Genomic DNA, 11,989 nt, shown 5'->3' with positions numbered 1-11,989 from the left:
AACTGTTTGGTTCTCTTTATTTTCATCTGTGTTACACCACTTGATACACTGTATTTCCAAAAAGTTTCCAGTTTGGTACAGGGACAAAAGTTCATATACGTACAAAACATTTTCTCGTTGCAGTATTTAGTTGCATTCTTTATTCATGCTCTTAAATTATCTGCAGTTACTGATTTTAAAACCAAAGTATGCCTAAGAAGCAATTTTTGCATGCTTTACAGGACTATTGTGCAGCTACCTGCTTTCCCTTGTCATAGAACACTTCGCTATAGAAGGATGCTTCTGCATCCAAACTACCCTATCAAAATATTTTGATCCTTTGCATAACCTGCACACTGCATCTTAGTGTGCGTCCTGTACATAGTTTTAAACATTATTAGGTTTGAATAGCTTGTTTTTTCTGGCAGCCTTCTCATACACTGAAATACACGAATGCACAGACTTTACATTCTGGCTGCTTTATTACTACCGCCTATGATTTACCTATTCATTTTCCTTTTGTAATAAACCTCCCCTTGGTCCTTTCCTCCCACTGTTTGTTTCAGTTTATACACCAGGTGGCAATGTCTGCATTCTATCAATTTGGTATGCATGTTTTCTAAAACATTTTGTCCTCATGAGGGCATTCACTGAATTCAGTCTGAACTTAATTCCAGAAGATCCTGTCATACTCTGGAGACACTTGGCACCAGACTTATGGAAACAAATCCAGTAGCCTTCAACCTGTCTCGACTTTCAAATATTCAAGTAATTTTCAGTTTCTTTGTCAATCCTCTTCTTAAACCATTCCTATGGTGTTTGGTGTGCTGCCTACATCTTTTGCAGTTATTGCAAGAAGCAGCTGTCAAGCATAGCTTGTATTACTTTGAGATTAGCTGTTTTAAAGGTTTAAAATATTTTCTTTTTTTGTGTTTTCATGTTTTTAACAAAGCCTTCTTGGTCAAGCAAAGTTGAGGCCAAGAGAGATCCTTATTCTGCAACACAGAAGAGACATCGGGTGCTGTGGTGGGGGTGTGGAGTTGCTCAGCGAAAGTTTTATTTGATGTCACAACGCTCTATTTAATCTTTACATTTCATCTCCAGCCATCAAAGGTTGTAAAAACAATCCTGCTGTTCCTAGAATACATACCAGGATGAAAACCCACAGAAAAATACGATCAATTACCATGGCAACGTATTTCCAGTCATCCTGAATCTGAAAAATAAATGGAATAACAAGTAGGCATGTTTATTAGATCAGTAACTTGCATCAGCAGTTGGTACCACCTTAGGAAGGAAACACATGGCTTTTTCCCTTGTAGATGTCTTTCATATATGCACAACTTGCATATGTCTGTTTTCATGGACAAATTAGCTAATCTTGAAGAAGCTTTATTTGGATGTGCTATTTGTGGCAAAGCCAAAAGCTACTTCTTCATGTACAGAAAGTTATTTGCTAAGACACTGGACTTCATAAGGTATGACTTCTCACTGTATGCCAAAAATGAAAGTGAAAACTTTACATTCTTAGGTGATCAGGTTTGCCCAGAAAACTACTGAAGAGGCTGCTTCTACTGGTCTTTGATGATAAGAAGACAAAGGTTAATGGGTATATAATTAGTTGTAGTGCTGAAATTTAATTGTTACCATGCGTGATGTAAAATCCATCTCTTTACCTCCCATGCAGGGAGGGAACCAAGTTTCCAAAACCCAGATCTCTCTCTTTTTTTTTTTTTGAGTGGGCATGGTAACAGGAGGCACACTAGAATATAACAAATGTTGTATATTAACAGTAACTACATTACATGATCATTGGAGTTACTCTTGAGATTACAATTTCAACTTTTGCTTCATTTTTCTTCAGGAAGGCTTATATATGAATAATACATTTATTGCTTTTGAAATGTTGTGCTTTTTAGCTTAGAACTTGTTTGTTAAGGCACACTTTAAAAAAGCTCAACTAAACCAGCCCCATATTTTCTATGCCCACTTACTCTAAAGTTCTGATTTTGACATAAACAAAGCAACTTTATTCTAACTTTAAATGCCGTAGCACATAAGATTGAAATTGAGTGATGACTGTGGTGGTGTGGCTACTGCTCTTAATATGTTTGAGGAGCACGTAGAAAGAAAACTTTGTTTTCATTGCCTTAAGACGCAGTCTTAAGAGAGATCATGGTTCCTGTCTTGCAGCAGTTGTCTCATTTAGCTACAGTGCCTTTCTTTGCTGCAGCAGCACAATAACTGTGAAGGACGTTTATTCTTAAGTCCTTTGTTATTGCTGGTAAGCTCTGGAAGAGAGCATGTAACTTTCTAAAGACCATAGTCAACAAATTCCACTGTTAAGATTATAACTTGGAAAATCCTCACCCCAAGTCTCATAGGATAGATACTCACGTGTGGTGGTTACCTTGACGTGACTCGCTTAGTGTGTGTGTTGTCAATAAAGAGAATGTTGTGCAACAGAGCTGGACCCCAAAGTGATCTACATTCAAACCTGCATGTTTGTCATACAGCTTGGGTAGGTGTATAAAATAATGGTTTGTGGTGTCCTTTCTTTTTCCCTGGGGGTGCATGTATTGTGGGGGGTTTGAGATCTCTTTCTTACAAAACACACTAATGGCAAATGGTGTCTGCAGTTTGAGTAACAGTAAAATATGTTCTTACCTCTTTTGCTTCATTCTGCATTTTCATATTTTCTGCAATATATTTAACACTTTCAATAGCATCTCTCATTTCTGGTGACAGAACTGAAAACGAAAACAGAGGATCTACAGACTCGGAGCTTGAACTTCTTGTGAGATTGCCACTGAAATCAGAGAACTTCATTCGCTGGTACTGACAACAGCTGCATGCCATGTCTTGACATACAAAGCCATCTTTGCAGCATTTGGTTTCGGAACTGTTGAAGCAATTTAAGTTTGAAAACTCAGAAGTGAAAAATGGTTTTGGCTTCTGATTATTATCATCATCACTGGCAGGCCTTGTCATAAACATGATCCTGGGAAGTAAGTTCAAGAAAATGGTTCTCACCCACACCGGCATTGTGTGTGTCTTGGGTGTCCTGTAGTGCACGTTAAGTACAAAGACTGTAATGACGATAGATAGAGTTACAAATATCATGGTGAAAAGGAGGTATTCCCCAATAAGTGGAATTACCAGGGAAGTAGAAGGTATGGTTTCTGTGATAACAAGAAGGAACACTGTTAAAGATAGAAGGACTGATATGCAGAGTGTCACCTTCTCACCACAGTCTGAAGGCAAGTAGAAAACTAACACAGTCAGAAAAGAAATCAGCAGGCATGGAATAATCATATTGATAGTGTAGAATAAAGGTAAACGCCTAATGTAAAGAGAATATGTGATGTCTGGATATATCTCTTCACAGCAGTTGTATTTGATGTCATGTTTATAGCCAGGAGCTTTAATAATAGCCCATTCTCCACTCTCCCAGTAATCTTTCAGGTTCATTGTAGAGCCAATCAAAACTAAGTCAATTTTGGCTTTATCATAAGACCAGGAGCCAAACTTCATGGTGCAGTTCTGATAGTCAAATGGGAAGTAGGTTACATCTATTTTACATGAGCTTTTAAATATAGCTGGAGGGATCCAGGTCACATCACCTGTGTATTTTAATAGGGCCTTTGTCTTGTCATCAACCTGGAAATCCCCAACTGCACTGTGAAGCAAATAAAAACAACAATTAGAATGCGACTACTCTAGTAGTTTCATACATTCAGATCATATGCACTAACTCTTTAATCTGTTCTGGGAAAGTCAGTAAGTACACTTTGACATGGAACTGGATTCCATGTGCAGGCCTGAGTCAGTGGCCGTCACCAATTTGCATAGTTAAATAGCTGTATAAATAACATGGCTCAGTGCAATCAATATGCAAAACTGCAAATAGAAGATTGCAAATGACAGACCAATAGATAATCCTTGTAGGTCCCTTCCAACTCAACTGTTCTATTCTATTCTAGAGCAAGCACATCAGAGCAAAGGGCTGATCAGAGGATAGCTGGAGTACTGCTGTTTCCACCTCTTCTGTGAACAGTGCAGGTAGTAATTATGAAAAGAGGGATTAGGGTTGGGGTGCATCTTTGCATAACGAGTGTATTTGGTGAGGGTTTTTTTTAAGTGCCATATTGCTGTCCTGACCATGTGGATCTTAGATCTGTGTGACAATTTCAGTCATTTATATGAGAAAGTAAAACTAAAAAGGTAATTAAAGTTTTAAGGCCATAGTTAGAAAAGGACTGTCATCCCTATTGTTCCACAGACCTCAGTTTTGGATGTGTGTGGCGAAATCCATTGCCTGAGTACTGCTTCCCTACTGTCATGGTGCTTAAACCATGACACTTACCTAGCAGAGGGATCCATTTAGTTATGATCTGGCTTCTCGAGGTTTCAGAAACTGACATCCAAAGTAAACTTCACCTGTGTCCTTTGTACGCCAAAGCTATTATTGCAAAGGTGTCAAATTGTGAGTTTGAAAGCTAGAATTTGCAGGGGTTTTCAGTTGAGGTCTGACCCCCAGACAAGAACTGTCCGGTCTAAGGGAATTTCTTGTCAGCTACTCTGAGGACAGCAATAAAATAATAATAAAAGTGGGTGCTTGTGAAGGGGAAAAGGAGAGGTTGCTCTGGCCTGCAGCCTGCAGCTCCAGGTGAGGAGCTGGCTCCTGCTGAGAGGTGCTGATGCGGATGGCACAGAGGTGAGCACAGCAATAGGGTGATGGGGGCACAGGTGCAAACCAGGCTTTTTAGTTCATCCAGTGAACCTGCTGCTAATTTTAAAGTCTTAACATCACCCCTCATCTTCCCAAATTATGAAGATAAACATGCAAGAGTCTTACTTGTTATATAATACAATATCTGGCTTCCAGATCTGGCCAGATGGTACTCGGATGAATTCAGCGCCTCCATAGTCCGCTGGATTCCACCGAAGCTTGTAGTCATTCCAGATCTAATTATAGAAGAAATGAGTCTGTGTTAGGTTTCAGTGGGCTAGACTCAAACCAAGAGCTGGCATATTGCTTCTGGAGTTGTTTTATTTTGGATGCTACAATGATTTGATGTTTCTGTATCAAACATATGTCTGCTCTTTATTCACATGGAGATTGTGGATGGGCCCATTGGTCTAGACATGGCTCAGATGTGTGACTGTGTGTGCCAGGAATGTCTACTCGGTAGCTGAAATAAGGTGAAAGACGGAATAAGACACTCTTTTGCCAGAGAGTGTAGGACTTCAATACTGAGGTCTCAAAACGCCACGTATGTGTGAGGTGGTCAGAACACGGGGTGTTTTCACACCCAGGTGTGAGCAGTGAGTGAAGGACCCTGGGTAGCAGGTGGAGAAAGAGCTGGAGGTGTCATTGCTCCATTACGTGGCAGTTGTCTTCACTAGGGCTCGTTAAACCCAGTTCAGCGAAGCTGGATGTGAAGCTGAAGGCAGGAATCAAGACGGTTTTAAGCAGATTGCAGCAGTGAGTGACTGCGTGTTTAACCCATAAAGGCCCTTCTGAGCGAAGTCAATGTTGCTGGTTCGCTCTCGCTCCCCGGAGGCTGCACAGGCCCCGGGCCGGCGGCGCGGCGGGACCGGCGCGGGGCCTCCCTCAGCGCTCGGCGGCCGCTGGGGGGCAGCAACGCGCCGGGCAGCGCTCGGCGGCGGCAGCGGCATTCCCGCCGCGGGGCGGCGCTGAGGGGACGCGGTGGGGACCGCGGTCGGGTTGGTGCCGCCGGTGTGCGGTGAGCTCTACTTACGTGCTTCAGCCACAGGTTGGTTTCCATGATCTGGTTGACTTCATCCTGGAAAGGAGACGTGTGTCGGCTGAGGCGCCGGCCCTCCCGCCTTCAGCGGCCCTGCCCCGGCGGGGCGGGTACTCACCACCTTCACCAGCTGGGACATGGACACCTCGAACTGGATGATGACGGGGTCCGAGACGTTCTTGACGGGCCGGACGAACTGGTTGTAGTTCTCGAAGAGGGCCGCGTACAGCCGGTGCTCGGCCTCCGAGCCGCCGCAGCCTGCGGAGGGCACCGCGGGGTCAGCGCCGCGGGGCAGTGCGCGGCCCCCGGGCTGCGGCCCCCCCCGTGTGGGGAGGCTCGGCCGGAGCGGGGGAGCCGCAGCTGGTACCTGCGTGGCTGGGTATTGAGTGCTTGGCACCGTGTGGTGCTTGGGGAAAGGCCGAGCCTCGCCAAAGCGGGCGGGAGTGTGTCACGGTTGGCGTTTGCTTAGGCTGGGAGAGGGAAAGCAGTGAAAGGCAGTGCTATGACAGAGTTTTTCTCCTGTGTATCTCTGCAGTGGGGTTCAAAAACTAGTTAGAGGGAGTTACTAGAGAAGTGGAGATGCAAAAAGCACTTTCTCCTCAGAGGCCTAGGGCCCTAGACCTGCCAAAGCTGCAGGGCTCTGGAGAGCAGGGGAGAAGTGTGACCTGATGGACCAGGCTGCTTGTGAGCCGCTGGGGTGTGTTTTGCAATACGATTCCCAGGAAATGAGAACTCTGCTTTCCAGCCTGAGCCAGGATTGCATGTTAGAGTGATACAGCAGCCTGCTTTTTGGAATATGGAAAAAAAGGGGGGGGATAAAATTTGATTAACCTCTATATTCAAAGACTTTTCAACACATTTAAAGAAATGTGCTGATTACCCATTTATTATTCATATTTTTATTTATAATATATTCCTGTTGTCCATTTTGCCGCTGAAAACTGCTGTTCATGGGGTCCTGTGGCCAACAGAAAAGCTGTGATTTGAAATATTTAACCAACAAGGTCTTTCAGCTGTTTTGGAGCCTGTGTTTCACACTGCCTTTTTGTTCTAGCAATAGGTAGCTAGGCAATAACCATCCTGACAGCTGCACACTATTTAAAAGCCGCTTTTAGGGGTCTCTCTTTTAAATTCTCTCCTGGGCAACACACCCTCAAGCACTCCAAATGGAAAACAAACTAATAAAATGCCCATTTGTCATTTATGGATGACACTGTGCCAGTTCAGGAGAGGCACAGAACTGAAGTCTGTTGAACATATTCTGCAGTTCGTTTGAATCACAAATATAAATCTACAATGTTTGCAAGGGCACATTTACATTTTGCCAGCCAGTTGGTTTTCAGAAGAGAAAGAATGGGAGGCAGGAGTGTCTGCAGGTGACTGATCCATGGTGTTCCACAAGGCAGATGTTACTTTATACGAGCTCCCCTCTTCCTGAGACAACAGGGTCCCCCTTATGTGAAACTGTATTCAGGTGAAAGCTCTTTCTTGTCTTTATTTCTTTGTTCCCTTTCCCCTTCTCTTGTTCACTTGGAGGGCAATTTCGTTTTCAGATCAGTGAAATCATTCAAGCCAACTTGTTAACCAAAAACTGAACACATTTATTTTATACTTTTTAGCTGCTAACCTTGCCCTTATTATCTATGGGTATCTTGTATGTCTTAGATCAGTATGTCCTGGAATAAATACTCCCAAATCTTTTAGGCAAATGATTTTACAGCTTGATCTTAATGACTCTTTACTGTAGTCAGTCCAAAATTACCAGCCTTTTTAGGTGTCTGCAGCACTCTAATTACATGTAGCATCCACTGTATCTAAGAGAAGGGCATTTATGTTTGTTTTGGTGCTTTATTTTAATGGTTTGGTGTTTTCCAGATCTGCAGAGAAAAGGTGTGCTGTTTGCAGCTGTTTAATGTTGTCGTTTTCTTGTGGTCTTCTCCACAGTATGCGAAACCACACCTTAATATGTAAGGTGCTTTCTTTTTATAATGTTAAAATGGCTTTGTGTGTCCTGGTTGGCATTTGGAATCAGGACTATTTAACTACTCTACAAGGAGAAATTAAAATAAAACCCCAAACCACACCAACCACAGCAAACTGTGTAACAAAAAGAGCTGTACTGGGATTCTGTACAAGTATCAATTGGTTCGGAGGGAGCTCCAGCACTTCTTCAAAATCATTTGCACCAAAGCCATCTGTTCACCTTTTCACCCACCCCTTCACCAACCCCGAATAAACAAATGGAGGATCACTCACCTAGACAGAGAGAGCAAACAGCAGCAGTTAGCAGGAGAGCCTGCATGCTCTCCATGGTGTTAGGAATTACTGCCTGTCGACAGATGCTGTTGAAGATGAGCTTAGCTGCTAGGATTGCCCGAGCTTGGGAAGTACAGCGAGCTCCGCTCCTCCGATGCGTGAAATGCCTGGAAGCAGCAGCCGGCAGGACCCTGCGTGCAGTTCTGTGCAGTGAGATCCCATTAGGTTTGCTGTGCTGCCCCCTTTCTACCTACGCGGGCTGTCAGATCATTGGAAATGGCCAATAAATTGCAGGCAAACCAGATGTTATTGTAGGAAAGGAGCAGTCTTCTGGCAAGGATAATAGGAAGAAGTTCTTAAACTGGTGCATAAATGAACCTGGTAATTTGACAATGCTAAAGATTTTTCCAGTCAGCTGCTGTACAGGATCCTTCTCTATCAGAAGCTCATGCCAGTCTACTAGGAGAAGTTTAATTAATAAAACTCTTATAATTGAATTGTGCTGAAATGGGTATTGACATTAGGGATGCCTGATTTAGCAGTGAACTGCGATCATGGGACCTGAATTTCCAATTCTGCTGTTCATGTTGAGGTTTTTTTCCTTGCCTGTGTCTCATCTTGCAAGTGCATGTGCTAGGTGCATAACTGTATAAAAACGATGTGCTACTCCCAGGAGTAATTAAAGGCATGTACTACTGCTGACAGGATCTAAGCCCAGAGCGATGTACATAGCAGCTGAGATCTGTCAAGAGCCAGGGGTTTGAGTAGGAGGTCCAGCTTGACTAAACTCCTGAGAATAACTGTCTTTGGACTGATCGTATTTTGATGGATTAGAAATTTAGGAAGGGGAATAAGGGCATAGAATGCCAGCTTGATCCCACAAAACCTTATTGTTCAGGGCAGAGGAGATGGGAAAGAATGGGGAGCTGAATTTGAAGTTCAATTGTGAAGTCATGATTTGTACAGTGGCTCATTTCACAGGTGCCCATCAGCTTCCTTGTTAGCTTTTATGTCACTTTTTGCCCAACATTGAATGACCAGGTAATGGAAAGCTCATTCATGCAGTGGTGGCTGCACACACCTGGGCAGTCTGTGTGGAGGGGAAGGAGGGGGGGAGGGAGAGGGGAGAAAAATGTGGGGTTCCACCTTTGTTTTTAGAAATTACCAGGGGGAAGCCCTGTGGGACTGGAGGCTGCACCCAGTAGGTGCTTCACTCCCTGCCGTTAGGGAAGGATAAATAATGACCCCTTTTGGCACTGCATCAAGAGGTAGCACTGGGAGAAAGAGCACCAGAGCGGGTTCAGCTCAGCTGCTCTTGGCACAGAGCTTGTTTATCCTGTTTGCCCTGTCTCTCAGAGCATCATTCACTCCATCCCCAGACACATGCTCTTATGATAATTTCTGTAATTCTATTAGCTTGGAGGAAATAGCCTTTACTGTCCATTTGATTTATTTCTTTATTATCTCTTTTTTTCCAGAGAAGTCAGCTGCTTGGTCTTTCAGCTTAACCCTTTGTGGATACATGTTTTTGCCTTTGCAGGGCATAGAGATGAGATGTTTTCCCTTTCTGCCTTCTTGGTTTTCGTGTATAAGTAGTATTATAACTGAGATTTTGTTTGTTTCTTTTTTGTCCCAATTAGAAATGAACTAAAGTTTCGCAGATTGGATCATAACCCATATTCCCCAAAAGCCAGTGCTTAAACTGAGTAACTTGGAGACACCTGATCTGCAAAGGTAGCAAAGAGCTGTTGCATCAAGATGTACAGGCATTTTAGATTTATTTGCCATGTTACTGAGATTTTCAGTGGTGTCTGTATGTGCAGGTATTTTGTTTCTAACATCACATGTTGGAGCTCCTGGTGAAATCCACTCAGGTTTGTGGTAGAATATATTTTTATGGCTAGGGAGAGTGATGTGAGAAGATGGCATCACCATACTGCATTGCAGAACCACATAGAAGAATTTGTATGGGAGGGGGAAGCTAATCTACCCAACAAGATCTGCAGTAACAGACCACATAGCCTTTTCTTTTTAGTAAACACACCACTTTTTAGAGGTGGTTTGCTTTGTTAAGATCAAATCTTAATCCACTCAGGTGATGAGAAGAAGAGTATTTTTCCACCTTTGTCTGGGGTGTTGATGCTCCCTCTATAAAAAGCCAATACTGCTTTTCTCTCTAGTGGCTGCAAGGGTGCAGAAGCAGTCCCAGATCAGCTCCCCTGGACACAGATGGTACCTGTGTGTGGTGGTGGTGACAATTCTGTGTGTTCTGATGGAAGACAGCTTTGGTCAGATTCAAAGAGGTTTGTAATGGTAGGGAATGGGGAGGAAGCCAACCGAGGTTTTTCTTCAAGTAGAAAAGCAAAGCCTGGTTCCACATTGCCACTGGAAAACAGTTCTAGTGAAAAAATGCTTTTTGCATGACCACTTTCATTCTTCTTCTTTTATTTTAATGTAAAACATTCTTGTAAACCACCTGAAAATTGGAAATGTTGGAATTGATTTTGTTTGATGAGCTAGGACATTCTCTCATTCATTTTAGCCACCAAATGACCTTTTTAATGTTTTGTTTTCCTCAGAAATATTTTATTTTTGAGATTTTGCCAAAAACCCCTATCAGAAAGCCCTGCAATTCATTGCCCAGTTAAACTGGGAACACTGCTGGGTATTACGTAAGTGGAGCTGCTGAGGGTTAGGCAAAAAAAGCATTTCCTGTTTTGAAAGCACAGTTTTAGGAGGTCAGAGCTTTCCAAATTTGAGGACTTGGGGTGAAATTTTCCATTCTGAAGTTTTCTATAGATGGAATTATTTCTGGAAACTTGGAAAAAAAGTACAGTGGTGGTTTCCAAGAACGTAACTAGGGAAGAGCATACTGCTTTACTTACGGTGGAAAAAAGGAGTAAGTGGGCACAGTGGATGGAAAGCACGAGAGCCCTGGATGAGGAGCTCTAGTTCTGCAGGGATCTGCTGGGGGACAATGAGGTGCTTTTTGAAAGCTTTTTCTAGGTTTGAGGTCTCCGTCTGAGTGTGCTCTGTGTTAGCTGTTAGCTGAGCTGCCAAATCCTTCCTGAAACTTTTGTCTGTGTAGGGGATAATTCAGCTGAAGGCTGCAGTTACAGAGCCAAGTGCCATCAGTCATTACTGCTCATAAAGATAAGGCCAACTGTGAGATGGGAGTACTGGAAGCCTCATTTCAGTTGCATTCAGGTAGTGAGGGAGAGGGTAAGAAGAAGGGACTGGGGAGAGAAGTGATGATTGGTAGGAGGGTGAGAGTGGGACAGAGCCAAAAGTGCTGTTGGTGCTGGGTGAAAAGAGCAGAGAGAGGGGTTTCCGCTCTGCATGGGTCCGGTGTCGGCCAGGTAGATGTAGGTTCCATGGCTAACTTGCTCCTGGTTGCTTGGCTGGGTGAGTCCCTCTCCCTCCTGCCCTGCAGAGGTGTGTAGTAGCTCACAGAAGCATTTAAAGTCTGTGCTGCCTCTTTCAGATTCACTGTTCAGGTTTATTGTGGGATTTAAAGGGGCTTCACCTTTACATTGTCTGCACAGTCCTGGCAGCTTCTCTGGCTTCCACCTGAGTGGAGAAAGCAGCTGGGGCCGTGTGTGCATGTGTGCTGGTGATGCTCTGTGCCACATCAGCTCCTGGCATATAACCTAACATAGGGGAGCATCTTCCTGTGTGAGTGAAGGCACCCCTCTGCTCCTGGGGGGCTGCTTGTGCCCCATCTCATCTTACAATTGTTGTTTCAGTTGTCTGAAGAGAAATAGCTCTGCTCCATGGGTTTGAGAGGGAGAAAAAGCCATTTGAGGTGGGGAAAGCAGGTTTGGCCCATTTAAGCTTTATGCCGCACACCAGTCACCTTGGGAAATGTCCAGAACAGTTAATGTCTGGGAGTTCAGTGCATGGACACGACCAGGACCTTTGCTGAACACAGGAATCCGCAAAGGAGCTGCTCTCAACAATTGGAAAAGTGTTGCTGTAGCATG

General features: G+C 43.7%; 1 protein-coding gene and 1 long non-coding RNA gene across 3 annotated transcripts; one reads left to right on the top strand and one right to left on the bottom strand.

Annotated features, from left to right (window-relative positions):
• Positions 1-15: 15 nt before the first annotated feature.
• On the bottom strand, positions 16-8,209 carry CHRNA3 (cholinergic receptor nicotinic alpha 3 subunit). Of its 2 annotated transcripts, none has more exons than XM_062612265.1 (6): positions 8,007-8,194; positions 5,869-6,008; positions 5,745-5,789; positions 4,838-4,947; positions 2,647-3,658; positions 16-1,116 (listed from the first exon to the last, which is right to left on the bottom strand). In XM_062612265.1, the coding sequence occupies exons 1-6, from the start codon at positions 8,059-8,061 to the stop codon at positions 1,087-1,089; spliced, it is 1,392 nt and encodes a 463-aa protein (XP_062468249.1). In that variant the 5' UTR covers positions 8,062-8,194; the 3' UTR covers positions 16-1,086. The 2 variants fall into 2 exon arrangements, with proteins under 2 accessions (XP_062468249.1, XP_062468250.1); XM_062612266.1 differs by having other exon boundaries at positions 20-1,195; positions 8,007-8,209.
• A 1,976-nt stretch (positions 8,210-10,185) lies between these two features.
• Positions 10,186-11,180, top strand: LOC134160239 (uncharacterized). Its single transcript, XR_009963485.1, has 2 exons — positions 10,186-10,309; positions 11,095-11,180. It is a non-coding gene; the product is annotated as an uncharacterized LOC134160239 (long non-coding RNA).
• The last annotated feature ends 809 nt before the right edge of the window (positions 11,181-11,989 follow it).

The sequence above is a fragment of the Pezoporus occidentalis genome, unplaced genomic scaffold (genome assembly GCF_034315485.1).
Source record: "Pezoporus occidentalis ecotype Australia unplaced genomic scaffold, CSIRO_AGI_Poc_V1 ctg159, whole genome shotgun sequence".
Classification (NCBI taxonomy): Eukaryota; Metazoa; Chordata; class Aves; order Psittaciformes; family Psittacidae; genus Pezoporus; species Pezoporus occidentalis.
Note: the sequence above shows the minus strand (reverse complement) of the source record. Positions and strands in the feature narration are given on the sequence as shown.